This window comes from Triturus cristatus, chromosome 10 (genome assembly GCF_964204655.1).
Source record: "Triturus cristatus chromosome 10, aTriCri1.1, whole genome shotgun sequence".
Taxonomy (NCBI): Eukaryota; Metazoa; Chordata; class Amphibia; order Caudata; family Salamandridae; genus Triturus; species Triturus cristatus.
The window spans coordinates 670,413,003-670,440,444 of record NC_140593.1 but is presented as its reverse complement, the minus strand read 5'-3'; the positions used below and the strand labels follow the sequence as shown (position 1 = coordinate 670,440,444).

At 49.9% G+C, this 27,442-nt stretch overlaps 1 protein-coding gene across 2 annotated transcripts in view; it reads right to left on the bottom strand.

The window, feature by feature from the left end:
* Nucleotides 1-27,442, bottom strand: part of WDR90 (WD repeat domain 90) — a 1,426,420-nt gene that overhangs the window by 1,227,737 nt on the left and 171,241 nt on the right. For both annotated transcript variants that reach the window (XM_085628141.1, XM_085628142.1), the window contains exons 9-10: nt 9,675-9,908; nt 9,382-9,444 (exon numbers count right to left, since the gene is read on the bottom strand). In XM_085628141.1, the coding sequence (XP_085484267.1) occupies nt 9,382-9,444; nt 9,675-9,908 (297 nt within the window). The remainder of the gene's footprint in view (nt 1-9,381; nt 9,445-9,674; nt 9,909-27,442) is intronic.

The following is a 27,442-nucleotide window of genomic DNA, read 5'->3' as shown; positions in this document are numbered from 1 at the left end:
GATCCAAATAAAATGAAAGCGCACGTTTTGGATCAAGATGATGGAGCCTCTCCTCCGCTTTAGAAGGTGGGCAAAGTGATGGTGTGTCCTATGAGGAAAGAGGTAACCACTGTGGGAAGAAAAGGTCTAGTGCGAAGGACAACCTTGTCCGGATGAACAGCCAGGAAAGGAGGTTCAGAATGCCACAAATTGGTTCCATCTACAGGTGTTTACCGTTTTGGTGGTGGGATGCCTGGCTGCCAAGATAATGTTACAGACTTCGGTAGGAAGGACGAAAGCTGTCTAATGTCGCCGCTCAATCTCCACGCAAGGAGGTGGAGGCTGGACAGGTTCGAGTGGAGGACCGTCCCCTGCTGCTGCGACAGAAGATCCTCCCGAAGAGGCAGTCTGATGAGAGGATCGATGGCCATGTTCAAGAGCTCGTGATACCAGACTCTTCGTGCCCAGTCCGGAGCCACAAGAGTTACTTGGGCCAGGTCACGCTTGATCTTCTTCAGCACTCTTGGCAGAAGTGGTATAGGTGGAAAGGCGTATAGAAGACTGCATGTGGGAGGGCGGGTCGGATATACAGACACGGAGGCTGAATATATTTTCCACGTGAGATACTTTTATTGTCAGGAAGAATACTCTTTGATTTCACTACTGGGAAAGTCTTGTGTCCTATCAGTGAGGGTTCTTCTATCCGTGGCAGAGTACTGGGGTAGCTTTGTTTTTCTTCATCTTCCTCTGAGCTGGAGCTCAATGGTTTCTGTCTGGATTCTTCTGCCGTGGTTGGATCCTCCCGAAGGCTCATAAAGAGAGGAAATAGTGGGCCGTCAGTGTTGGGTTCACTCAAACTATGCAGGCATTATTCTACCCGTCACCTCACCAGTGTGTTCTTAAACGGTCTGCTCTCAGGAAACAAGTTTCTCACCCAAACGATTCACGAATGTGAGGGCGGCGAGTGGTTTGCTTAAAGCCAATGCGCCAAGCTTCTTGGGTGTGAAGTGAGGGGGGGAAACGGAGAGTGCGACAGGAAAACGGCATGATGGGGAGGGTTGAACTGAGCTCAGGAGGAGCAACGGTGGGGCAGGGATAATAAAGTCAGTGCCCATGTGAACCGCCCGTACCCTTTCCACCCCTCTCCCTCCGTCTAGTCTCCTTCCTCCCCCCAAAGTCCCTGCCTGTACTCCCCCTTGAACCCCGTCACTCACCGGCCCCGCCGCAACTCTCCTGAGTTGCAGCCGCTCCACAGCCTCCTCCGGGGGACAACACCAATCTTCACTCCAGCAGTCTTCTTGGTCCTCCGGCTCGGTTCCGTCTCTGTTTCCGACCTGATCCGGCTCGACGCAGTTCCTCTCCTCGTCTCTCCGCTTCGCCTGGTTCTCCGTTCGACTCCCAACTCCTTCTCCGATCAGAGACCCTCCCTCCTGGGCCAGGTGTCTTTTCAGCGGCTGAAGATTACCCCTTCCGGGGTTGACTCCTCCTCCTTCCGTCCTCTCGCCTTGCTGTGGGAAAATACGAGAGGTGGGTGTGGCTGGCTGACGTAACGTAGTTTCTGGTGTTTCATTCCGGTTTGTTTTCTACCTGGAACTCTACCCGGTGTTGGCGCTCCCCGGACCACAGGCAACTCCACTCGCGACGAAAAGCGCTGCCTAGCGAGTGTCGCCTTGAAAACTCCAAAGCGCAGAACTTCTGAAATTGCACGTTCTCTTCGGTGGCGAATAAACCTACCAAGGCTCTTGCCACTGCTGAAAGAGACCTTGCACATCTTCCAAGTGAAGACGCCATTAGTGATCCATCATGCGCCGGCAGCCAAGTTAGTCTGCCCTGGCGTTCAGGGAACCCACCAGGTGTTGAACCAACAGAGACATGCCCTGATGTTCCAGCCAATTCCAGAGACGAAGGGCCTCCTGACAGAGGGTCCACGACCCTACACCGCCCTGTTTGTTGCAATACCACATGGCAGTGGTGTTGTCCTTGAACACCTGTACCACTTTTACTTTGACAGAAGGAATGCTTTCAGTGCAAGACCAATCGCCCGGAGCTCCAGAAGGTTGATGTGGAGTCCGGCTCCACCGGAGACCAGGGGCCTCTGATCTCCGCCTCCCCCACTTGGCTGCCCACCGCAGAATTGATGCATCTGTCACCACTGTGAACTCAAGTTGGGGAAGGAAGAGGGATCTGCCGTTAACCAAATCCTGGTTTGTTAGCCACCACTGCAATTGGTGTGCAGTGCCCTTCGAGATCTGGACCCAATCGGAAAGATTCCCATCTTGCTGTGCCCACTGGAACTTCAGGTCCCACTGCAGGGCCCGCATATGCCACCTGGCATGGTCCAACAGCAGGATGCAAGAGGCCATGAGGCCCAGCAGCCTCAGGGTCATTCTGACAGAAACCTGTGATGCAGGCTGAAAGATTGGAATCATAGCCCGAATATCCCGGACTCGCTGTTCGGGAGGATAACCCAGAAACTGAGATGTGTCCAGAACCGCCCCGATGAAAAGGAGCTTCTGAGAGGGAATCAGGTGTGACTTTGGCACGTTGATAGTGAGCCCCAGCAAATGCAAGAGGTCCACCATAGTCTGGAGGTGGGAGACAACAGCCTAGGGCGAACTCGCCTTCAACAATCAGTCGTCGAGATAGGGGAAGACTGGAACCCCTGATCCGCGCAGATGTGCTGCGACCACCGCCATCACTTTCATGAACACCTGGGGAGTGCTGGTAAGGCCAAAGGGGAGCCCGGTGAACTGAAAATGCTTGTGGCCCACATGAACCGCAGATAACGCCAGTGGGCAGGCAGGAGGGGATGGGAAAATAGGCATCCTGCAAGTCCAACGCTACCATCCAGTCTCCAGGGTCGAGGGTAGACAGGACCTGAGCCAATGTCAACATTTTGAACTTCTCCTTCCGGAGGAAGCGGTTGACGTCCTTGAGATCCAAGATAGGACGCATGCCTTTGTCCTTCTTGGGTACCAGGAAGTAGTGGGAATAACCACCACTACCTACTTCTGGCACAGAGACTAGCTCAATGGCTCCCTTAACCAAGAGAAAAAGGTAGTCTTGAAGGGGAGGGAGTAGGCTCTTCGGACTATCTGCAAAACCCACCTGTCCCACGTGATGTTGTGCCAGTGGGGGAGGTGATGGCGAATCCTGCCACCCAGTGGCAACTGGTGGCCCTGAAAAGTCAGACTAGGAAGGTTTGGAGGCTGAGGTAGAGGGGGTGCTGGTGGACTGGCCATCCGCTGGCCCCCAGACCCACGACGCAGGGTCCCACGTCGACGGCCGCGCAGAGGCTAGACAGCTTGCGCATGTCTGTGGCTCCGGGCGGAACGTGGTGGGGCACCACTACCGTAGCCACAAAGGGGCAAAAAGCGAACTGCGCAGGGCTAGAGGTGGTAGCGAGACCCAAGGATCTGGCCGTAGCCCTAGAATCCTTAAAGCGCTTGAGCACGCTGTCCGCTTTGTCGCCAAACAAGCGACAGCCATCAAAGGGCATGTCCAAAAGAGTCAATTGGACATCACCCGAAAAGCCAGTGGACCTCAGCCAGGTGTAGCGTCGCAGGGCTACCGACGTTGAAATAGTCCTGCCTAGCGAGTCTGCGGTGTCCAGCCCACATCATATGGTGAACTTCGCTGCATCTCTACCCTCAGCAACTGCACAGGAGAGCACGGCCTGGGCCTTCTCCGGGCACTGTGGCAGCACCTGCACGACTGAGTCCCACATAGAGTGGGTGTAACGGCCCAAGAGACATGCAGTATTCACCGACCGCAGTCCTAAGCTGGCAGAAGAAAACATCTTCTTCCCAAAATGACCCATCTTCTTGGATTCCCTATCTGGGGGAGCAGTAAGGAACGCGCCTTCAGACGTTGAGGCATGGACTACCAATCTCTCAGGGGTAGGGTGTTGGGAGAGGAAAATGGGGTCGCCTGGGGCTGGGCGGTGGCATCGGGAATCATCCTATCCACAGGAGCCCCTGTGCTGGGCTTGGACCAGGTGCCTAGAAGGATGTCTGTGAGGGCCTCATTGAACGGCAGCAGGGGCTGCAAAGAGGCTGCTGCTGGTTGAAGCACCTCAGCTAGGAGGTTAGTCCTGACTGCCACCGTAGGTACCTCAAGGCCCAAGGTCTCAGCCCCCCTACGCAACACTACAGCGTAGGAGGCTCCCTCCGCCGTAGCGACGGTAGGGGGAGAAAGCATGCTAAGGTCTGAGGATGTATCCAGACCACTGGCCTCACCCAGTTCCTCTCTCCAGTCTGGCTCTTCCAGGTGGTCTGCTAGAGGGTCAATAGACCACTCCCAGTCCTCCTTACCCTCCTCTGGCTGCCACTCAGGGCCATAAGGAATGTCAGGATAGAACAGAGGTACAAAAGTACTGGTCGGCACTGGTACCGCGTCGGTCGATGCCGGCTCGGCTATGTGTCCAAGTCGAGGTGGAGGCCAGGGTCGACGCCGGCTGGGGCACAACCGGCGTTGGAGGGGGCGGAGGTGTCGCCAATGGATTCAATGCGGGAGGAGGTGCTGTAAGGTCAACAGGCGCCGATCCGAATCCAGGCCTGGATCCCTGGGGGCTGAGCGGCACTGGAGCCGCCGGTATCGAAGGCCTAGGACCCCCAGCCGAGTCCACGGGGCCTGAAGGCGCGCCAGCGGAGTCGGGCTACCCAAAGATGGAGTGGAGGGCTTCGTAAAACCTACGAAGTTGGGCTGGGGTCGCCCCGGCTACCGGGAAGGGAGGGAAGCTCGGAGCCGACCCAACAGGTTCTGTGGGCAGAGCTGGACGACTACTTTCCGTAACCCGCGTCGCGTCGGCTGACGGACAGAGAGAAGGCAAAGAGCGACGGTGCTTCTTCGCCTTCTTCTTGTGCTTCGACTTACCCGAAGACTTCGAAGAGGAGTGATGGTGGTGACTCCGCGACTGTTACCGTGAACTACCTCTCGAGCGGCACGGAGCGAACTGCCGGGCCTCGAGATGCTTTGGGAACCGCTCCCGCAATTACTTTGGGTTCATGGCCCGGCACTCGGAGCACAACTTTGGGTCAAGGTCGCGCTCCAAACACCAGAGGCACGCGAGATGTGGGTCCATGACCGACATCAACTTGTGACAGGAGTCACAAGGTTTGAAGCCAGTCCGTTGATGTGACATCCCTTGCACCAGGAGTCGAACGACTCGAAAAAAAAAGTCGAAAAAAACTCTAGGTCAAAAAAGAGTAAGGTCTCCCCGGATCCCCGTTGGCTGGCGCGGAAAAATAAAGAACTGACCTCAGCGCGCCAGGGCAGCATCTAAGTAGATACCGCAACGTTATTTTGGCGATCACGAATTATCATTATCAATAAATACACAGTTGCCTGGTCTGAATCTTTGCACTTAGCTTTTATGGACCAGATGTCTGATTTAAACAGGGTTATCCTTGTTAAACTCTGAGCCTTGCTTTCCAAGACTAGGGTGGAACGGAATATTGTGGCCCTTTTAGCTAACCTACATTTTGATATCTCCGCCTCAGTGTGTTTTTCACAGGGCACGGTGCGTACCCGGTCTTCCCCCACTAGTAGCAGTGTACGGCAGGGGTTAATTTTTACTCCAATCCTGTTCATTTGTATGTGAACGAGCTTGAGTCTGCCCTCCTTAAAGTTCAGGTTGACTACCCTAGGGTAGGTGCTAGACTCCTTCCAGTTTTGTTAAACGCAGACAATGCAGTCCTCATGGCCTGCATGGCTAGGAGGTTGGATTTACTCTTGGTCATGTTTGTCTCCTTTATGGGGGATCTGGACGTGTCTGTCAACTTTTGAAAATCCTACCTTATGGTTGCCGGTCAGAAGTACACTAGCACTAAGCCCTTTAATGTGGCAAATCACACTTTGGGTAAAGTCTCGGCCTTTCCCTATCTGGGGGACCTATTTGATGCAAAGAATAACTGGAAGCCATTAATTGAGGGAAATAGATCTGAATTTCTTAAAACTATGGGGCGGTTTTTAGTTTTGCACGCAAGATAGGGTCTTGGTCAGCGAGGGTCCTCCTAAAAATTTATCAAGCCAAATGTGTGTCCCAGTAACTGCATGGTAGTGAGGTCTGGGGGTATGCAAACTTGGCTAAGATCCATTTCAGAGAATCAATGTTACGTCAAGTAGCGCAGGTACCTCACTGCATCCCCGCGTTTTTAGTGCATGCAGAGCTTGGTCTTGGTCACTTGATGGGCAGAGTGGCACTTGACCCTCTCCTGTGCTGGATCAAGGTTTGGACTAGGCAGAATCTGAAGCTGTACCGGCTTTTGCCTACCTTGGGAGATCGGATATTTTTACAGATCCCAATACGCTGTCCTCTCGTGAACTGAAATGTGTTAAGAAGTTGTTCTTGGGTCAGGCTTTGCTGGAAAGAGAACAGTGAGAGCTGCAGAAACCCTTGGTGCGGGTCACATGCTTCTGAAGATTGTTCAGGGCATGGAGCCTTATCTAGCCCATGTTAGCCACCAGCGATATAGGTTTCTTTTAGCCGGGTCCAGGCTCAACTCTCTTCACCATCTCCTGGCCTCCCCAAGTGGTTGGGCTTTGCCTGATTGTAGGCTGCCCTGCAGCTGCAACAATAGGTCTTCACAGGACACCCCACACTTCGCTATGTTTTGCTGCTATTTTAGTAGGCACTGGAAGCAATTTTTAGTCTCCATGTTGAAGTCCTGAAATTTCCTTAAGGACGGCCAGGCCTTGGTTTACCTACAGATGCTACCCAATGTATTTGTCAAGCTTGCTGTTTTATGCTTCTTACAAGCTGCATTTAAGTCTATGAGGTCGAGACCCGACTAGTTGCTCTGATTGGCATTTCTTTGTGTAAATGTATTATTGCGATGATTTTATACTTATATGTATTGTATTCTTTTATGGTTGTTTTTTTCAATCGAATACACTTTTTATAAAGAAAGAAAGAGAAAAATAGTGCAATTTCCCATTGTTCAAATTATATTTTTAAAAAGGGTACATTTATTTATTAAGGGTCAGTCCACTCAAACCATGCGTCATTACAAAACACACCATGTCAAAAAAGTCTGCAAGACCAACAGCCAGATTTTTTTCATCACAACAATCATAGAAAATAGATTTCCTAAACATGTCCCAATAGTGGATAGGCGTAAACGGCATCTATCAAGATGACCAACATTCTATTCTTTTAGAGGACAAATATTAAAAAGTAGAAATAGTTATAAACAAACTGTTAACAACTAACCAGCTAAATGCCCCCTTATGGAGACATCGTGTGCCCAGTTTCTACTGTGAATGGCTGACAAACATGCGCAGCTAGCTCTGTGGAATCACAATTTTCCGTTTTAACAAGAACAAAAAGGAAGAAAGCTGAAGGCAGCGTACAATGGGTAATATATACCTGATGGCTGGGTGTAGGGCACAGTCACAGGTTGGGTGCCAACCACTTCAGTGCAGGTCTTTGTGCAGGGACTTAGGTTTCAATATGGACTTGGACTTGTACAAAAAACCTCGATCACAATTTATCCTTGCTCAGACAGTGCTGGTATCAATATCATCAGTGACACCATCAATGATGCCTTTTGAGATGTCATCAGTAATGTAGTGTGTGATGTAATGAAAAGCACATGCTGCAGTTGTGAGTTATAGTTTGAGCCGTTTACAATGGCTGGAGAATTTCAGTGATTATCCAGTTTTGCATTCTAACCCTGGTGTCATTTTTGAGCTTTTATTTTAATAAAACGTAATTTGACAAAAGTAAATCCAATGGTAATTTAACTTTAGAAAAGATTTTTAAGTAATTAAAAAAATATGTATAATGCAGCTAGCACTTTCCCAATCAACGCAGCTGCACAAAGAGTTTGTCCATAAGACATGGCCACCTGGAGATGGGCCTGAACCATGGCCAGGAACTAAATCTATCTCACATCCCAGCTAACTCTGCAGTGTATGACCTTTGGCCATTTTCAATGGATTCAGACCATAAGGCCAGGCTCTTTGCTGTCCCTATTTAACTCTAACAGCTATGCATCACCTTTGGCTGTGCGCAGTAGCCTCTTATTTGCAGGCCAGATGGGTCCTACTAAATCAGGTGCCCAGGGCCTATAGAATAGGTGACACAGAGGCCAAGGCTAGGACTCACTCCAGCTTTGAACTTGACGCTCAGTAAAACCCAATGCACAGTGGGTGCATTTCCACCTACATCCTGATTTGCACTTTTTCAAAGTCTGGAGGGAAATTAAGAAAGGAGGTGCAACCAGAGAAGACAAGATCAGCTGGAAAAAACAACAATTCACACTAAGAAACCCTAGCAGAGTTGCCAGGAAACTGTCGATGATGCAGTGCTTTCTATGAAGGTTGTGCCACATCAGGCTCTCTCTCAACTTTCAGACTCACTGAAAAATAAATCATAGGAAAAGTTTGATTTCGTCGTTTTTTTGTTGTTGTTTAGTTACACATTTTCAGGTGTGGGATTTTTCCAAAGTTTATGAATTATGATTAGAGGGCAAAATGTTCAATGTCATGAAAGTGGGAAATTCGAATATTTTTGCACAACCAAGTACTTGATATAATTCACCCATTATTCCTCAAAAAAATAAATGGGCATGTTTTTCCAATAAAATACATTAAACAAAAAAAACAAGTGCAACAGGAATAAGGCAAATAATGAATTTGATAATTTTTCTTTTGTAATGTAATTTCTGAAGTTTTTCACATAATTCCATGGCATTTGTACCCTGGAAGTCCCTCATTTACCCACATCCCAAAATATGATGTAGCCCCAGAAGACAACCTTAGCATTTCACTGCCTAATAATAGTATGGGGATACCTTTATCAATATTCAATTTCTTTGATCCACAGAAACTGAATCTAAAGCCAGAACTCATCTTGTCCCATGTTGAGCAGAGTCTCTCTTACTGCTTTCATTTTCTTACCCAATAAAATTCACAATTATGCCTGTTCACCTGCAAACATGGCACCAGAACTTGTGCCATGCATACATGATTACAAGCTTGTTCTGTTAAACATAGGGAGAGGTAGAACTGATCCGGTGGGACCTGTTCACATTCTATTTTCAGCTGAACTCATCCTCTGCACTCAGGGGAATGTCCACATTTCACATTATAACAGACCATCTTCTGTGTCTCATTTTACACTAAAACCCTCTGTCCGATTGTAACTGTATTTCACCTCTGCACTTAAGGCTGAGATCCTTCCAGGCCAAAACAGAGGAGTCCGTCTACATCCCTCTGACTTCGACACTACAGATTAGGAAAGGAAATCTGTATTGGTTCTCAACTATTACGCTCCCTTTTTCATCAGAGATGCCTTTAATACAGGGACTGCGCTCTCCTGAAACCTAGATTATCACACAATTCCCAAGCTACATCCCGCACACAAAAAGGGTGGTTTATTATTTAAGAACGTCTTACCGTTTTCATCAAGGGTTTCTTTCCAGATAAGCTCTCTGGTTTGATCTCCTTGGTGTGAATGACCTAAAAATCCACCAACATTATAAAGTGTGAATATAAAAGTGACTGGAAAAAAAGTAAAGATGCAGCACCCATAGATAGAAATGTCTATACAATTAGCAGAGAGATTGGAAGATGAAAATTTTGAATGCTAAGCATTAGTGATCATGTGATGACATTTATGCAAACCACAAAAGTTTTGCATTCTCGGACTGAAAGCAGTTTGTGCTCATCTTGATCGTTTGATTCCATACCTCATCTGAGCTGATGCTGTGTCTGTGAATGGTGACCTCACCACCTGGGTGGGCATACACATGGACTCCATCATCTCCAGCCTTCACTCGAGCAGGGACATTGTGGTAAGCTTCTGGTGCTTCATCATCATCATCATCTACCCCCTTAACAATGCAGGCCACATCGGAATGCCCAGAGGACGTCAAAGAGATTTTTGGGATGGTCTTTGTTAATAAAGGAGTCTGACGAGGCCTCTGAGTCAAAATAAAATTAAAAACAATTCCAAGGTCAGAAGAACATTAGAAGCACCAAGAAGAAACTACCAACCTCCTGTGTTTTGAAGCAAGCTTCAGAGGCAATCTGTACTCCAAAGGCCCTTAGCAAAGCTGTTATACAAACCTTACTTCAAAGCTCTACGTATACATCACATATTTTTATCCAGCAACAATAGCTTTAAAGATAATCAAGATGTCATATCTGACGGCATCAAAGATTTTCAGGCCCTTACATCAAAGACCACAATCAAAGGTTCTGGCTCACTTCTTCCTGCTCGGCTAACAAATAAATATATTTCTAGGGTCTTTGCACTATATAAAAACTCTAAACTCATTTACTCTTATTTATAAGTTTCATTAAATATGTATGTGCCCTCTCTTTTTACTCCAGGCCTATTGATAGAGCTGTGCAATTGTTGCAAGTATGTGAACTAGTATAATAGTAGCCTACATCTCTTAGAGTAGAATCTTAATTTCACACCATTCAGGTAGGGAAAAAATGAGTTACTTACCCTTACACTGTGATTCTCCAGGATTAATATCTTTCATAGCTTTACATGCTAGACTCCTGTCGTCATGGTGGGATTCCCACTGTAATAATAACAATAACTGCTATACATGAGAACTGAAAGCCATAGATAAGTCAAGTGACGTACCCTGCAAGCCACCATACCTCATTTTCGAGCACAAGTGTTAAAGGAAAAGAATGTAAGAGGTATCCAGAGTGGTAAGCCTCAATGGGAAGGTGGGAGGATGTAAGTGAATCTATGAAAAATATCAATACTGGGGAAGCACAGTGTACATATAGTAACTTGTTTTTTCTCCAGTATTACACTTTTATAGATTCATATGCCTCAATAAGACTAGTAAGCAGTACCAAGCAAAAAAGAGGACGTGGGTATGACAAAACCACTCTTATGTAAAGAAATAACCAAGATGTAAGAAGTCAACTATAAAGAGAAACAACAAACTTGTATATTTCAAACAGAAAACTTTTAAGACATTGTAAAACCTGAAACGTAGGAAATAATAATATTTATGTACCTTACTGAAAAAAGGCAACATAATACTGTTTGCTCAACCACTGCATCAGCCTTCTATGAAGAATCCAAACAATAATGTTTGGTGAAAGTATGGTCATTGCCCATGTTGCCACTTTACAAATACCCGATAACAAAAATCTGGCAAACTGGACTGTGAACACGCCACTTTTCTTGTAGAATGCGCCGTAACCTTTGCTGACAATGGTCTTCCTGTTTTGTTGTGGCAAAAGACAATAGCTGCAGAAACCCAACGAGCAATACTGCTCCATAACAAAGCGTAACCTCATATAGGCGAATCTAGGGACCTACACCCAGGCAAGCCCTTAAGTACCCTAAGGAGAGGATTAGGAAGATTTAGGGGACCCTCCGAGGGAAGGGTCTGGACAGGGAGGAGGTTACTCCCATGTCCTTTGTCCAGTTTCACGCCAGAGAGGGAGCCAATGGCTCCCAGGACTGGTTTGAACTGGACTATGCACAGGGACACCAAATGTACCCCTCGTGCAGACTTTCAGGCGCTGGCAAGCGCACCCACCCAGCCCTAATACACTAAATCCTGTCTGGGAGGTGATCACACCTCCCTGTGACCGGATGCCTATTGTTCTGCCCTCCCCTGCTCGAGCTTGGCTCAGCAGCAGGAGGGCAGAAATGTGTCTCTGGTCGGCAGCAACCATTTTGTGCTGTCCGTGACCAGAAGGCTGGTACCGGGAACACTGAGAGCCAGTGGGTGGAATCATAAATCCCACACCAGTAACGGTGTTAGGGTATAATTCCAACAAGTTTGACACCAAACATGATAGGGTTTGTTGCAGCTTTTTCAAGATAGTCATTGCGCAGTCATGTAATGCCCCTCTATATTAGTATGTGGCTCCTTCACTGACGACTCAGGAGAATAGATTCTGTAGGCTGCAGGGGTGTCGTGCTCATGCAGGGGAACCCTCTCACTTAGAACCAAGCACCCTACCCTCTGGATTGTAAAGGCCTGCTATAGGGGTGACTTCTAGGTTTTATGGTTTAAATCTTTTATTGAATTTTCCAAAAACACACAAGGCAATCCTGACAGGTTGAGCTATCCAAAACATGCTGGCGTAGGGCATGTGACTGAACAAGCCAACTTAAAAGTGCGTTCCTGACCGCGGGTACACGCCCTGAAAAAGGCAACCACACAAAGTCCAAGCAAAAGCTAAGTTCAATAAAAAAATTTAAAAAAAACCCTCCCCTCCATGAACCCCCCCGACCCCCACCCCTGTTCCATGTCCACCCTCTAGACCCTCCTGATCCCCCGATGTGACTTCCTCACCCCTCCATCTTTGGTGTGTCCGCAAGGCGTAATAAACGTAGATAGCGTGGGCAGGTGACTTCTCGAAATTCGGTAGCCAAGAGGGCCAGAAAGGGCTGCCACAACTCTCCATACTTGGAGCGCTCGCCCGCCATAGTCAGTGTGAGTTTCGCCATTCCAAGAACATACCACAAACGAAACAGCCAACCTGTGAAGGTCGGAATGGTGGGGGTATGCCAGTGAGTAAGTATGTTCTGTATCGCCGACCCCAGAGCTATTGCCATTTGCCGTCCTCTACGATATCGAAGCGGGTAAGTCAAGGGGTTTGGAAGACCTAGCAGAATGTACACTGGAAATCGTGGTAGCACAGTGTTAAAGTGGTTATCTACCTCATCAATCACCTGCTTCCAGTAAGGCTGAATACATTCACACTCCCACAACAGGTGCACCAATGTGCCTAGATGGTCGCACCCCCTCCAATACCTCGCCTCCCTCCTGTGGTCCATTGAATGTTGACGTTCTGGGATGTAGTACCAATATGTTCCCACCTTAGTGAGAGTTTCAGTGAGCCCCGTGTGATAAGCTGAATGTCGGGCCTTATAGTAGATACCCTCCCACTCCTTGTGAATGAGTGTTCTGCCTAGCTCCCTCTCCCAACGCACCCTGCCGGGGTTGTGCATGTGTGCAAGTCTGATCTGTAGCATCCTATACAAGTCTGAGATTAGTTGTTTATCCGACGTGCGTTTTAATGAGCCATCGCTCGTAGGGGGAAAAGCGTCTATCAGCCGCCGGGCGAACTCGCTCACTAAGCGCCCAATGTCAAGCTTGCAAATACCTGAGCCTCTCCGACTCGGGCAGCCCGTACTCCTGTTTGAATTGCTAAAAGGGAATAAAGCCGTCCGCCCCATACAGATGGTACAGAAATCGGCATCCCGCCAGATTCCATCCCGCTTAGGCCACCTGGTCCATTCCCGGGTTGAAGTCAGGATTGTCCAGCAAAGGAGTAAGCGGGGAGGGAAAGGGAGTGAGATCGTGCTTAATATTAGTGCGGTCCCACACTTCAAGAGGAACACAGGTAATATATGAGGCGTACAGGTTAGGGGGTCTATGTTGTTTGCGTAAAAAGGGGATCTCCTGCAAAGGCCGCGCTGCTACTGCTTGGTCCTGAAACAACCAATGGTTCTCTGATTCCCAGCCACTCCATTCGACCAGATGTCGCAGTTGGGCTGCTTGATAGTAAAGCTGTAAATCGGGGATTCCCTGGCCGCCTCCATGCGGGTGCAGAGTTGCCAATGTCCGCTTCATGCGCGGCTTCTGGCCGTGCCATATGAACTGGGCAAGTTCTGATTGCGTCTGTTGCATCCAACCGGGGGGCGGATGTAGAGGAATGGTGCGAAAGAGATAGAGAATTTGAGGCAAGATGGTCATCTTGACCGCTGCAATTTTACCCAGCCAGGAGAGGGAGTGATGCTTCCATTGGCCAAGTTCTCTATGGATCTTCCGACGCAAGGAGGCATAATTGATAGAAACGACTTGTGGAAGGGTGGACGCCAGCTGAATCCCCAGATATGGGATTGTTTCTTGAGCCCAGACTCTGAAGATGTTCCCGGGTGGATCGTGACAGCGAGAGATCAAGAGCCAGCGATTTGTCGGTATTGACCTTAAACCCCGCAGCCTGCACAAAGGTGTCCAAATCCGCTAGGCATGCCTGCAGCGCATTGCATAGATTAGCTAATGATATCAGCACATTATCCGCATACAGACTGATGGTATGGACATAACCCCCAAACTTGATCCCAGAGATTGCTGGATTTTGCCAAATCCGCTGGGCCAGCGGTTCCATGTAGGCGGCAAAAAGGAGGGGTGACAGAGGGCACCCCTGTCTGGTGTCTCTCTCTATCGGAAATCTAGTGGACGTAAAGCCATTCACCCGGACGGAAGCAGACGGGAACTTATAACAATTAAATATGTGGGTGCGGAATTTCTCTCCCAAGCCCATCCGTTGCAAAACCCGCTCCAAATACGGCCAATGAACTCTGTCGAATGCCTTTTCGGCATCGATTGTAAGTAGCATATACTCTCCCTCCGTGCGAGTAGCCTTCTCGATTAGATGGAGGGCACGCTTTGTGTTGTCCGATGTTTGGCGCTCCGGAATAAAACCCGCCTGGTCCGGGTCAATAAGTCCGGGCATGTGGGGTGCAAGACGATTGGCCAAAATCCCTGTATATATTTTAAGATCTACATTGAGGAGGGAAATGGGGCGGTATGCACCACACTGAGTCCTATCCTTCCCCGACTTAGGTATTACTGCTATAGAGGCCTCTAAAAGATCCCGAGGTATCGCCCCGGGTTCGGAGAAGGAATTGAAAAGTTGGGTGAGAAGAGCAGCGAGCCGGGCACAAAACATTTTGTAGAAGATGGCTGGGAAGCCGTCTGGGCCGGGAGCCTTTGCAAGCTTCAGCCGGGTGATGGCAGCAATTACCTCCTCAACGCGGATGCTCCTATCTAACAGGTCAGCCTGTGTCGGAGTCAGAGCCGGGAGAGCGATAGAGTCCAGAAAGGTGGCCCCCTCTGTCTCCTCCAAAGGAGAGGCAGTATAAAGCGTAGCATAAAAATCGCGGAACGCCTCAGCGATGGCATCGTCCTCCGAAACTCGCGTGCCGTACCCCCTGCAGATCTCTCGGACCCCCTGCTTTTGCCGGACCTCACGTAACTTGTGGGTAAGAAGGCGCCCGCACCTATCACTCCCAGTGTAGTAGGCGTGTCACAACCTCAGGGCCGCAAACTCCGCCCTATCCTGATCCAAGGCTGCAAGTTGTTGGCGTACAGCTTTTAGCTGACGTCACACTCGGGGGGAGGGGGGGGGGGGGCTCCCGTTCTCTGGTGCATATGCTCCAGCACTCTTGTCCGTTGTTTGAGGTCGTCCCGTTTGCGCCTACGTTATACGTTGTCAGCCGCCGAGATGGCAATAAACTCCCCCCCGTAGGACTGCCTTTAGTGCCGCCCACTGGGTTGCCAGATTTGTGTCAGTGTTAGCGTTATGTGACAGGAAATCCGTAATGGAATTCTGTATATGTGTGACCACGTCTGCTCGATGTAGTAGAGTGTCTCTAAGGTGCCATACCCTAGCAGGCTGTGACAGGGGTGGGAGGGTGAAAGTAGCAAACACCGGTGCATGATCGGAGAGCGAGGCAACCCCCATCTCAACCCCTGTCGCTAACACTCGGGCCGAGGTAGATGCCAAAAGATAGTCTAGCCTGGCATAGGTCTTATGTGCGTGGGAATAGTAAGAGTATTCCTGGCTATGTGGATGGAAACTGCCCATAAATCGCAGAGCCCTAGATCCAGCAATCGTTCCATCCCCATTGCCGAGAGTGCACCGGCTTGGTTCGTCCGATGACAGGATCTGTCCAGTGTGTTATCGAAAACAAGATTCAAATCCCCCCCGATAAGAATGTTGCGGTCCGTCGTGGCCGTGATGTCAGTAAGAGCGGATTGGAGGAATTGTTCTTGGCCCTCATTTGAGGCGTAGAGGGAGCCAACGGTGAAAGTCATGGTGCCCAGGGCGAATCTGTAGGCTAGCAGCCGACCCCCGATTTCTACCTCTTTCTGCAGGACCTCCCCCTTAAACCGCTGTGCAACCAGTATCGCCACCCCTGCGGACTTGGTAGGGCCAAAGGAAAAGAATTGCGTCGGGAATTTCCGGGATCGGAGGCAGTGGCAGTCCCTAGCTAATAGGTGTGTTTCCGCAAAAGGCATAGATCAGCTTGAGAGTTTTCGAGACATGATAGGACAGCCCGACGCTTCAAGAGGTTATTGAGACCCCGGACATTGAGAGTTAGTATTTTAAGTGTGGAAGCTGGCATTTATGTTAACTAAAGGAACCAAGCAGTGCGAACAAGACCCATGAGAGCGCCTGGAAGAAGTGCAGAGTGAGAAGTCAGCGTGTGTGCTATTGTCTGGTGGAGCCCCGTTGGCCCCTCCCGAAGGTGGACATGGAACCCTGGATCCCCCCCCACAAAGTCCCCAAAAATAAGAACAGTAAAGGGAACAGGGAAGAAAAATGTATAGTAACCAATTGTCCTCCCCCTCCCGGTGAATGGAAAGACTGCATCATGGGTTAAGTAGCCTGCGGTGAGACGCCCCCCTCCCGCCGACGACCCGTGTAGAAACAGTTCACTAGCCGGACCATTGTTGTTGCCGAGGTCAGCCAGACGGAGAGCCGGTCAATTCCGTGGAGACAGTCGCAAGAGCCGCCTGCTGGCCTTTGAGTATTTCTGCCATTGGAGGCTTCCTGGTGCGCCGTCGACGGCCCTGCTGACGCCATCTGGGCCGCGAATCATTTACATCTGTTGGGAGATTGTCGTCGTCACGATCACCCATTGGGAGCTCCACTCACAGCAGCCTTCCCGCCTCCGACAAGGAACGTAATTGATCGAGCGTATTGTCAATACGAAACACCAATCGGAAGGGATGGCCCCAGCTGTAAGGGATATTGCGTTGCTGGAGATGCAAGGTGATGGGCTTGAAGGTTCAACGTTTGTGAAGAGTGAGGGCAGAGAGGTCCTGAAACAGAACCGGCTGTTGGTCGCGGAACACCACTGGATGCATTTGGCGGGCCTTTCGCATTATGTCCTTTTTGGTACGGTAGTCCTGGACACACACTAATATGTCCGCTGGAGGGGAGGATGACGCCCGCGGGGGCCCCACTCTGTGAGCACGATCGATCCGCAACTCCGCCTCAAGGGGCCTGCCAGAAATGTGATTAAAGAGCTCTCTTGTGTACCTAAAAAGGTCCTTCGAATCGCCATCCATCTTCACTCTGCGGATCCGTATATTGTGGCGCCGAGACCTGTTCTCCAGGTCCTCGACGTGCGTTTGAAGGTCGACCTGCTGTTCACGGATCCTGATGACTACCTGTTGCAGCGCCGCCAGCTCCGTGTGCCGTCCATCACTTTTGCCCGCCAGCTCGGCTACTCTCTCCCCAATGCCGTCCACATCTCTGCAGACCTCTGAGTTCTGCCGTGAACTCCCGCTTGAGAGTTTGAATATCGTCCCTCAGGGCTGCAAACATGGACTCCAGGAAGGCCTTGGTAATCGATTCTGCGCCATCACCCCTCTCGGCTGCTGGGCGGGCCCCACCGGTCGCCATGTCGTCTGGTTGCTGGCCAGCCTGTATCTTCGCAAACAGGTCCCTTAGAGTTTTGTCTTTTCGCCCCTTAGGGCCTCAAGGCCAAGAGGGACTCCAGATGTCGGTATTTCCCTCCACCCTGCTCTCCTCACTGTCACAGAAGGTCAGGATTATGGCGTCTCGCTCTGACCCAGCGCCCAGCAGTTGCGGGAGCCCCGGCTCCACGCCGTCAGCGCCAAACTCCTCAGCGCACCAGTGTGCTCCACTGCCGCCTAAGAGCCTCAGCGGCGCTGCTTAATCCATCCACCTGGCTTACTCACAGGACCTCCAGCTAGGACGATGGGGGCGCACCCTTACTCTCCCGGCAGCCCATGGGCCGCCTAGCTCCGTTATGTCATGTCCTCTGGCCCCCCTCACACCGTGATGCAGGCAAATGACGAGGGAGGAGAGAGCCGTCTGTCTGCTGATGTGCCCCGTAGGGTGTGCGCGCTCCCTTCAACACCCTCAGGGCCCAAGCCCCCGTGGAGCGCACTGGTCCGGCTACTTAGCTCCCCCTCCCTCGGGCGGCCTCACTGCAGTGTCTGGGAAGGAGCCGCAGTCCATTCGTGCACTCGCTCCCTCACCTCTCGCGCCCGCTGAAGCGATGAACCACCTTCCTACAGCGTGGGCAGTGCAAGGTGTGGCCCCCTCAACAGCAGAATGCACAACGACGGCTCGCAAGAGAGATAAATCAGGCACTCACCGGGTACACTCGGCCTGCTTACTGTCCTAAGGATAGCCAGGGATCCTGTATTGCAACAAACACTGGGCTCCGAGCACCTCCGTCATTCACCCCAGGCAGGGCCCACCAGGGAATGCCAGAATCTTCCTGCTGTTCACACCCCTGCTGCTCCGATCGCGGTCCCACCCGCCAGGAGCGATACCGGGCCGCAGGTAGTCCTTCAGGCCGCCTTTTCACTCCCGTGCTCTAAGATGGCGGTCGTCGCGGTGGCGGCCGCCTGTTACTACCACCTCTCTCATGGCCCCCTAGCAGTCCTACGGCAGCACCTCCCTCGCAGTCCAGGCCCAGGGGGATACCCGCACTGCCCTGGCCGCTACATTCCATCCGGCCCCACACGCTTTGCCCTCGCGTGGGGCCCGCCGCTCTCTGAGACCCAAGGACGAGCCTCGCCTGCTCCACCGGCCACCACAGGCCTTCCGATCTGCGGGGACCCAAGCGCCGACCGCGCCTCCTACCAGGCCCCCACCTCGGCAACCAGCAGCTCACCATGCTCCTCTCTCTCAGCGGAGAGGCCGCCTCACCTGCGATGGCGTCAGGCTCCAAGACCCTCGCGGGGCACATAGAATCACCACACAGGCGGGCGCCAGCAGGGTCCCTCCCCGCAGCTGGCGGTCTGGGCTCCCCGACGGCAGGCCGGGTAACCATAAGAAGCAGATCCTACTTTCCTAAAATGAGGAAGAAATTGGAATAGAAGCTCTTGTTGCGATGTATAAGTGGTACTTCCTCTATTTCACCTTTGGCGAGAAGGGAACGTACTTCCTGCTTTAACACAGTTAGATGGTAATTGGTCGTTTAGCGAGAAGGATGGTTGGGAAGTTCCAAGGTGTGACTACGTTGAATCAGGTCTAATACTACTTGTCTAAAGAGATGCTCTTCCAAAGACTGTAGAATTTAGATTTTTGGTTTCTGTTGTGTTGTCATTGAGAATCTGAGGTGGCTAGTGCCTGGAAATTGTCACTGGTTACTCACAGTATCTTGGGCTTTTCCTCCTGGAGGAGGTTGCCTTCAAGTTAGCTGCAGTGAATAGGAGGAAGGGGAAGAGACACTGTTCTGCTGCTGTGCGGTGTATTGAGGACGATATCCCTGTTGGAAAAAGGGATGGTACCTATATGTTTAGTAAGAGGCTTTCACCATGAATTGGCCTCTTCTTCTACCCCACGAAAGGGCTGAAAACTTTGTTGTTGCAACGTTCCCAGAGAACGTGCAGTGTCAGTGTCATTCTTCCCAAAGAGAGTTTCTCAATCGAAAGGCATATCTGAAATGTTTGCCTGTACTTTCGGACCGAAAGGACGTTGCATTTAGCCAACCCGGTTGGCCTAGCACAACTGCACCCGCTAATTGCCTGACAGCTGTAGACGAAAAATCCGTAGCCATGTTAATAATTTCAGAGGAAGCTCTTTTACCTTCCTGTAGTATTTCTCTAGCTTCCTTTTTCTTATCCTATGGAAAAAGTAAATGAAAGTTGATATGTCCGACCCCATCAGTCTGTCATAGCGACCTAAAATGGGTAGCGCGATAGAAGCTCTAATAAATGTCGCTGCCATTGCTGAAATACGTTTGTCGATGTTATCCTGCGGCCTTTCTTCCTTGGTCTGGTGGTACTGAACACAGGGCAGAAAGGTTCCTTGACTGCCTTTGGGCTGCCTGCATGACCACAGAGTCAGGACAAGGATGACCTATAACGGGTAGGCGATTTTTCAGGTCCCTTAAACTTCTTATCCAGCCAAGGGACAACCACTGTAGTAAGAGCTGGAGTTTATGAGCTTCAAGCCTTCCTCCCAAATGTAATCCACAATGGGAATCGATCGAATTGATTCCCCAGCTGAATCCTTGAAATCGAGGAAACATTCTGTTTGTTTTACAAGTAGAGGTAAGTCAAAATGCTTGGAAGCCCATTCAAAGAGTTCATGGATACCTCCTATGTGTTCCGGAGAAGAGTTAGCCGATGACAGGGCTGGCTCTAGGGCGGTGCGACCGGTGCCACCGCACCGGGTGCTGGCTTCCTGGGGGCGCCGTCTTTGTACGTTTATTTTGTTTTTTAAAGCACCTGCTGGTGCTTTCCTTTCCTCCGGCAATTACAACGCCTCAGAATAATGTCAAGTTAACTCCTGTGATTAATGTTCTTACAGGAAAGAGATTGGAGTTTTACATAGTTGATGTTTTGACTTATGTGAAGGTAGTGCAGAGGGTTAATATGCCTGCTGCAAAGAACGTGTACCATGTAGATTATAGAGTGCATATAATGTAAATAGATCAGCAGGTTACTGCTTTTAAAAGAGAAATCCTTTTGTTACTTGCCATTTATAATTTAAAATCCTAATATAGAACAGTGAGGTATTAACTTTCATCATGGAGCTGCATACACACTGCAAAGTAAACATTAGAGCACAGTTTAATTTTGCAAAAAGAGTTAATTTGGGTAGAAATTGATTTTTAATATTAAAGAAAACAACTGACTATGCAGTTTCATTTTCCACGCTGAGTTTGTGCTTCTCCACACCAAGCACTCCTAAACTATACGGCCTACCAGTATGGATGACATGTGACTCCTACACGTTTAGTCCTTTGGCTTATGTAACATATCCTATAAGCTGATTTACACACACATGTTAGATTATCTTTGTGTAATGTGTGTGTGATGCAAAGTGCTCTGACTTCCTTTACTACTATGAGTGGCGCTATATAACTAATTCAATGCATCGGACAGGGAGTGTTTATGGAGACTTGGTCACTGTTAAAGGGTGCTAGTGAGAATCCGTGGTGGAAGTGGTCTTTGGGGGGGCGCTAACGAACTTTGTCACACTGGGCGCCGCCAGCGCTAAAGCCAGCCCTGGCCGAGTGATGCCAACGATGAAGTAGATGAAGGAGCGATGTATTCATCCCACTCCTGACTAGAGCCTGCTGGATCCTGAGGAACCTTTCTCTGGTTGTTCCTTCGCATCACTTTAAATGTAGTGATTGGTGGTACAGTACACCTTTCTTTTTGTGATTGCAGGCCTACAGACCTTAACACACAACTCTAAGTTTAGTAGAACTTACTGTATTCTAAAGCTTGTATTACACATGTACCTCAAGTACCTTTAGTGGTTTTCAGTAAGTCAATTCAATTGAGATTATCTGGTAAAACAAAAGCAAGCTGGAATCCCACACGCTGCACACCAATGTGAGAAGTTGGCCTGGTATATGCTGTCCACTAGTTATAGTGGGCACCTTGCACCAGTCCAAACAACCCCTAATTGATGATAGGTTAAAGACAACCTTTATTGAAAGCTATCCTAGTGGTAGCTATGGAGAGCAACCTTCAGGCTAAGTCTTGAAGGAATGTAAAGCAGCTTGTTTTACCAGTCTATAATCTCTTGAATGGCTAAATGAAAGGCAACCACACCAGGTATATATATAAAATATATGAATTTATTTCTAAACATACCCTACTAGTCTCTTTATGAGGCTAGAGGTCAAAACACATAAGTTACACTTCAAATATTACAGTAAAATAGCACAAATACACGTTAGGCCCTACGGGTGAGCCAAACCATATACTAAAATAGTGGTATAAGAACCAGGACTTAACTAGACCCAAGGCCTAGAGCCTGTAGAATCGCTGGGACCCCAAGGAACCACCCAAGGTAGTGAAATAGGGGACCCACGGGGGCCGTGTGCAGTGTAAGGACACAGCCGTAAGCTCCCGTTAGCTTCTATGGGGAAAGTTGCGGTTATATTTTTTTAAAGATTAGGGACACTTAGAGAATGAATGAATGAATGAATTTTGGGACTTCTATAGCGCATGGCTGCCCGGAAGCGTCCCAGCGCTGAGATTGCAGACAAACACCTGAGGGGAGAAGCAGACGGGGAGAGGGGAGAGGTTATTGCGGAAAGAGGTGGGTTTTGAGAAGTTTTCGGAATCTCATGTGATTAGGTTCAGACCGGAGTTGGATTGGAAGAGAATTCCAGAGGGTTGCGGCGATCACCGAAAAACGGCGTCCACCGGTTCGAGCTCTTTTAATTCGTTGGACCTTTGCCAAGTTGCCCTGCGCTGATCGTAAGGGTCTGTTAGGTAAGTATGGGCAGATCATAGATTTCAACATTGGGGGTCCTTGATTTTGCATGGCTCTGTGGGTGGTACATAAGGTTTTAAATTTGACCCTTTCTCGGATCGGCAGCCAGTGCAATGCCTTTAGGGCAGGTTTGGCTGAAACTCTGCGGGATGTTCCCGTGAGTATCCTTGCAGCGGCATTTTGTGTTCGCTGCAGGACATTGAGCGTAGCTTCAGGGGCGCCAAAAAAAGGGCATTGCAGTAGTCTAATCTTGACAGTATTAGACCTTGCATGAGCATTTTTTGTGAGGTTGTGGGGAGTAGTGGAAGAATCTTCCTAGTTGATCGAAGTAGACCAACACAGGTGCCGGCTGTTTTTTTTGCCTGTGTTGTCATGGAGAGATTCTGTTCCAGCCAGAACCCTAGACTTTTAGTTTCAGTCTTGGGCTGGGGGAGGGGTCCTAGGCATGAAGGCCACATCGCAATGGGGAGAGATGGTAGTTGTTGTCCCAGGAGCATAAGCTCGGTCTTTGAGCCGTTGAGCTTAAGCCTTGAATTGGACATCCAAACGTATATGCCTTCTAGGCAGTCATGGAGGTTTTTGATTTTTTCTTCTTCAAGTGAGAATGATACGATCATTTGGGTGTCGTCAGCGTAGGTGACGGCTTTTATCCCAAATGAGGTGACCACATCCTCCAGGGGGGCCATATATGTGTTAAAGAGTGTAGGGCTCAGTGAAGAGCCCTGTGGAACCCCGCACTGGAGGGAAAGAATATCTGATCGAACGTTCCCTTCACAAACCTGGAAGGTACGGTTTTCTAGGAAAGATGAGAGCCAACAGAGTGCAGTGCCTCTCACTCCTAGCTCAGATAGTCGTTGGATAAGGATCTTGTGGTCCACCGTATCAAATGCAGCGCTTAGATCCAGGAGGAGCAGTAAAACCGATCCCCCTGAATCCAAGATGCATCTGGCCTCCTCTACCACTTTCAGGAGGGCTGTCTCGGTCCCCTGGCCTGGACGGAAGCCTGTTTGTGAGGGTCGAAGGAGATTATTGGATTCGAGGAAGGCTGACAATTGCTGGTTGACTGCCTTCTCTGCGATCTTACTCATGCCAGGCAAGAGGGAGATCGGTCGGAGATTGGATAGATCTGAGGGGTCGTGGCCTGGTTTTTTCTGTAATGCCTTGACCATGACATGCTTCCAGCTGGGGGGGACCACTCCTTGGCGCAGCGATGTGTTAATAAGGTTGGAGGCCAGGTGAGAGATGGTAGGTCCAACTTGTTTTAGGATTCGAATGGGAGCAGGGTCGTTGGGGGAACCACTTTTCAGGTCTGAGAGGGCTTTCAAGAAGTCCTCATTGGACAGTTGATTGAAGCTGTCCAGGGTTGGTCTCGGGGTGGGGGGAGGGGGGGCAATAGGGGGGTTGTTGTCTGCTTTGGGCGGAAGTGATTGCAGAATGTTAGTGATCTTGTTCTGGAAAAAGCCCGCTATTTGGTTGCATCTGGCAACTGAGGGTTGTTGAAAAGAGGGGGGGGGTTGGGTATTTTGAGAAGTTCTTTGACTATTTTGTAAGTCTCTCGGGATGAGCTGGATGCAGTTTTAATTTTTTTGTCAAAGAAGGAGATTTGGGCTGATTTTCGCGCTGCTTTGTAAGTCCTCATTGCTGTTTTATACTCTTCCTTGATAAGGGGGTCCCACTTTTTCCTCCACTTTCTCTCATGGATTTTGCAGATTTTTCGAAGGTTCCTGAGTTCTTGTGAGTACCATGGAGATTTAAAGGAGTTATTTTTCTTTTTTAGATCTTGTTTAGGGGCGATTATATCCAGAGCGGAAGTGACCCAACTGGTGAAGTTCTCGTCTGCTTTTACCGGGTCGGGGAGTGGCTGAGGAGCGGAGCGGATTAGCTCCTGTGTCCAGCGCTCAAATGATAGTCTAGACCATATTCTATCGTGTACTCTGGGGATTGGTGTTTGGGCCATTTTTACTGGAGTTTGCCAGGTGAATGGGATGAGAAAGTGATCAGTTCAAGGGAGAGGGATCACAGGTTGAACCTCAGTTTTTGGCAGGTTAGTGAAGAGAGGGTCCAAAAGATGGCCTTTTGTGTGAGTGGCTTCTGAATTAATTAAATGAAGATCAAGTGCTTTTAGTTCTGAGGTGAGGTCCCCAGCAGTTTTGTCTGTTTTGTCCTCAAAATGTAAGTTTAAGTCACCGAGTACGATGAAGTTAGGGGTCGAGGTGCAGGAGGAAATGGTGGACTCTAGTAGTGAGCTAACAAAATTTCCTAGGCTGCCGGGTGGACGGTATATTAGAGTGCCCGTAAGGGATTTATTAGGAGTTATCTGAATGGAAAAGTGGGTGCTTTCGCAGTCCTCGATACCTCCTTCTTGTAGCCTGCATACAAAGGAATTTTTGTAGACAATCGCTAGTCCACCTCCTTTTCCCTCCCTTCTGTTCTGATATTGTATAAGGTGGTCCTGGGGTAGCATGTTGACAATGTCCGCTTCGGAGTGGGACGTTAGCCAGGTTTCCGTGAGAAAAAGAATATCCAATTTTAAGTCTTGGATCAGTATTTTGATCTCTATGGCGTGTTTAGGGGCTGATCTGCAGTTCAGCAGGGCTAGGCTAATACCATTGGAGGACTTGTGGATGGATTTCCCTGCAGGCTCCTCTTGGGGCTTGGGAGCAAGTTGGGATCCTGGGGAAGGGGCTGTCGTACAGAATTGCAGGAGGTAGTCACGTGAGTGTCTGACCCGGGGATTATGTGAAACGGGCATAGTGGATGGCCCTGTGCCCGGCCTGGCCCGGACGGGCCCAGACGGGCTTGCCTCCGGCGCGCCATCGGCGCGCCCGCTGCGCCCGCCCGCTGCACGGACGGGGAGGAGGCTCCATTTTATAGTGGATTGGGCCCAAATCGCCCAGCCACTAGAGCGCTGTCCAGGCCCCAATTCAAGATGGCGCCGTGGATTCCTTGCCTCGAGGGGATTGTTAGTTAGACCGGGTGCCTCGAGATAGCTTTGTGCCTTTTAATTCTTAGGTACAGTAAAAGCGGCTTACAAGCGGTCGTTTGGGAGATTTTTGACAGGTGAATTCCACAAGGTAACACAGCTCACAAAAGTACACAGTAAAAGCGGTAATAACAACAATTTAAAAGCGCTAGTGCTGGTATAAAGTGCAGTGCGTTTAAAAGATAGAGATAACAATTATTCTGTTTATCTAGCAGTAAAACCTCCCGGCTTCCGCCTCAGGAGTATGTAGCAATCGATCTAACGAAAGGACTAGCGTCGGCTATTTTATAGTAGATTGGGCCCAAATCGCCCAGCCACTAGAGCGCTCTCCAGGCCCCAATTCAAGATGGCGCCGTGGATTCCTTGCCTCGAGATGAGCTAGGACCAAACCCTTTTGGACTTAGGAAGTTCTAGAGTCAACACCCACGGGAGCACTGGAGTACTCGGGTTACCTCACCCAGGGAAGCCGGGTGCATAGGTGTCAAATGCCGTCGGGTCGCGTCGTCGTTTTCAATGGGAGCAGGCGAAGAAGTGCTGCTGCCGGGAATATGCGAAGTATCCAAAGAGATCCAAGCCTGGATCGAAGTCGAGAAGAACCTGAAAGCTGAGGGGACAGAGTCTAGGTCACTAGCCAGTGACCAGGGGCACGATAGGCAAATGCCCACCGATGTCAGGTGATTTCAGGTGAAAAAGGAGAATCTTGACTCTTCAGCCACAAGGACCAGTAGGCGTCGAGGATGAACAGGAGCTGGATTCGAGCTGTCCCACGAAGGATGTCGAGTGCTGCAGCGTCGGTGCCTGGATTGGACACAACAAGCCTTGGCAACAGCAACCCACACAGAAAAGAGAAAGATGCTTCGGTGCAGACCAGCAAGGTCTGAGGGACTCACCACGCGGTGTGGAATCAGGGCACATCTGGAGCAACCAGGGAAGCCCAAGGAAAATCAAAGTTGCATTCACAGGGACCCACCAGTCGACGAACCAGGGATCGCGAAGGAGCCTCGAGCGGAAATGCAAGAAGCAGGCTCACGGAACACTTGTGGAGTGTAGGCCTACAATCTTCGGTGCAGATGGTGCTCGGGGCTTGGACTACCGGTAACCTTAAGCACGACTTCGAGAGACGTTGGGAAGTCAATGCATTTGCAAATGTGCACAGTGACCCGGAGTTCCGGTTCCACGTTACTAACGAGGGCTGCGGGTCTCAGCTTTGCTGGGGATTCAGGTCGGCCTCTGAGAAGTCTGGAGATCCTCTTCCTGGGCTGCAGATACTTCGGAGTTCGGCGGGAGCTTCGGAGATGCACACCGGTAATTGCTTTGTTGGTGTCTGCCAAGCAGGGGAGTCACTCCTTGACCCCAAGGGAGGTTTATTTTGTCCTCTAGTCTTAAGTAGAGCGTCGAAGTTCCAGGATTCGGTTGCAGAGTTTCGTCCAGGGATATCTAAAGTCCTGTTGCCAGGGGTTCCTTACTTATACCTAAGAAAGGGGTTGAACTAACTCAGGGGATCCACCTATGGGAGGGTTTGGAAAGAGGGGTGGCTACACCCATTTCCTTTGTTCAGTTTCACGCCAGAGCAGAGGCTGGAAGCCCCTGAACCGGTTTGAGCTGGACTATGCACAGGGAAACCAAATGTGCCCCCAGTGCAGGACTTCAAAGCACTCTGAGAGTGCTCCCACCCAGCCCCAATACACATCAGCCTGTCTGGGAGGTGGTTACACCTCCCTGTGACAGGAAACCTATTGTCCAGGCCTTCCCTGCCAGAGTTTCGGTCAGCAGCAGTAGGCCAGACCCGTCTGTGTCTGTGGCTGCAGCATCCATTTTGTGATGCCAAGGCTCAGTTAAGTTGGTACCGGGTATACCGGTGCTGTCATGTCTCTCCCTAAAGAAGGGTGGGATCATACTCCTACACCAGTTACTGGTGTGGGGGTATGATTCAAAGGTGTTTGACACCAAACACAACATGTTTCCGTGCAGCCAGTCCAAAGTTGGCATTTATCGTTTGGTTATAATGCACTTAAGAGTATATGGTCAGGCTGCACCACTGACAACCCCGGAGAAGAGATTCCAAAGGCTGCAGAGGGGCTCAGCTCATGCCTGGGCACCCTCTCACATATAACCAAGCACCCTGCCTTCAGGATTGATAAGGCCTGCCATAGGGGTGACTGATAGGTTTCTATGTGCAGGGATAGGTGAGATATAGTGAACCTATATCTCAGTAGGGGGTGCATGCACCACCTTACCCAGGCT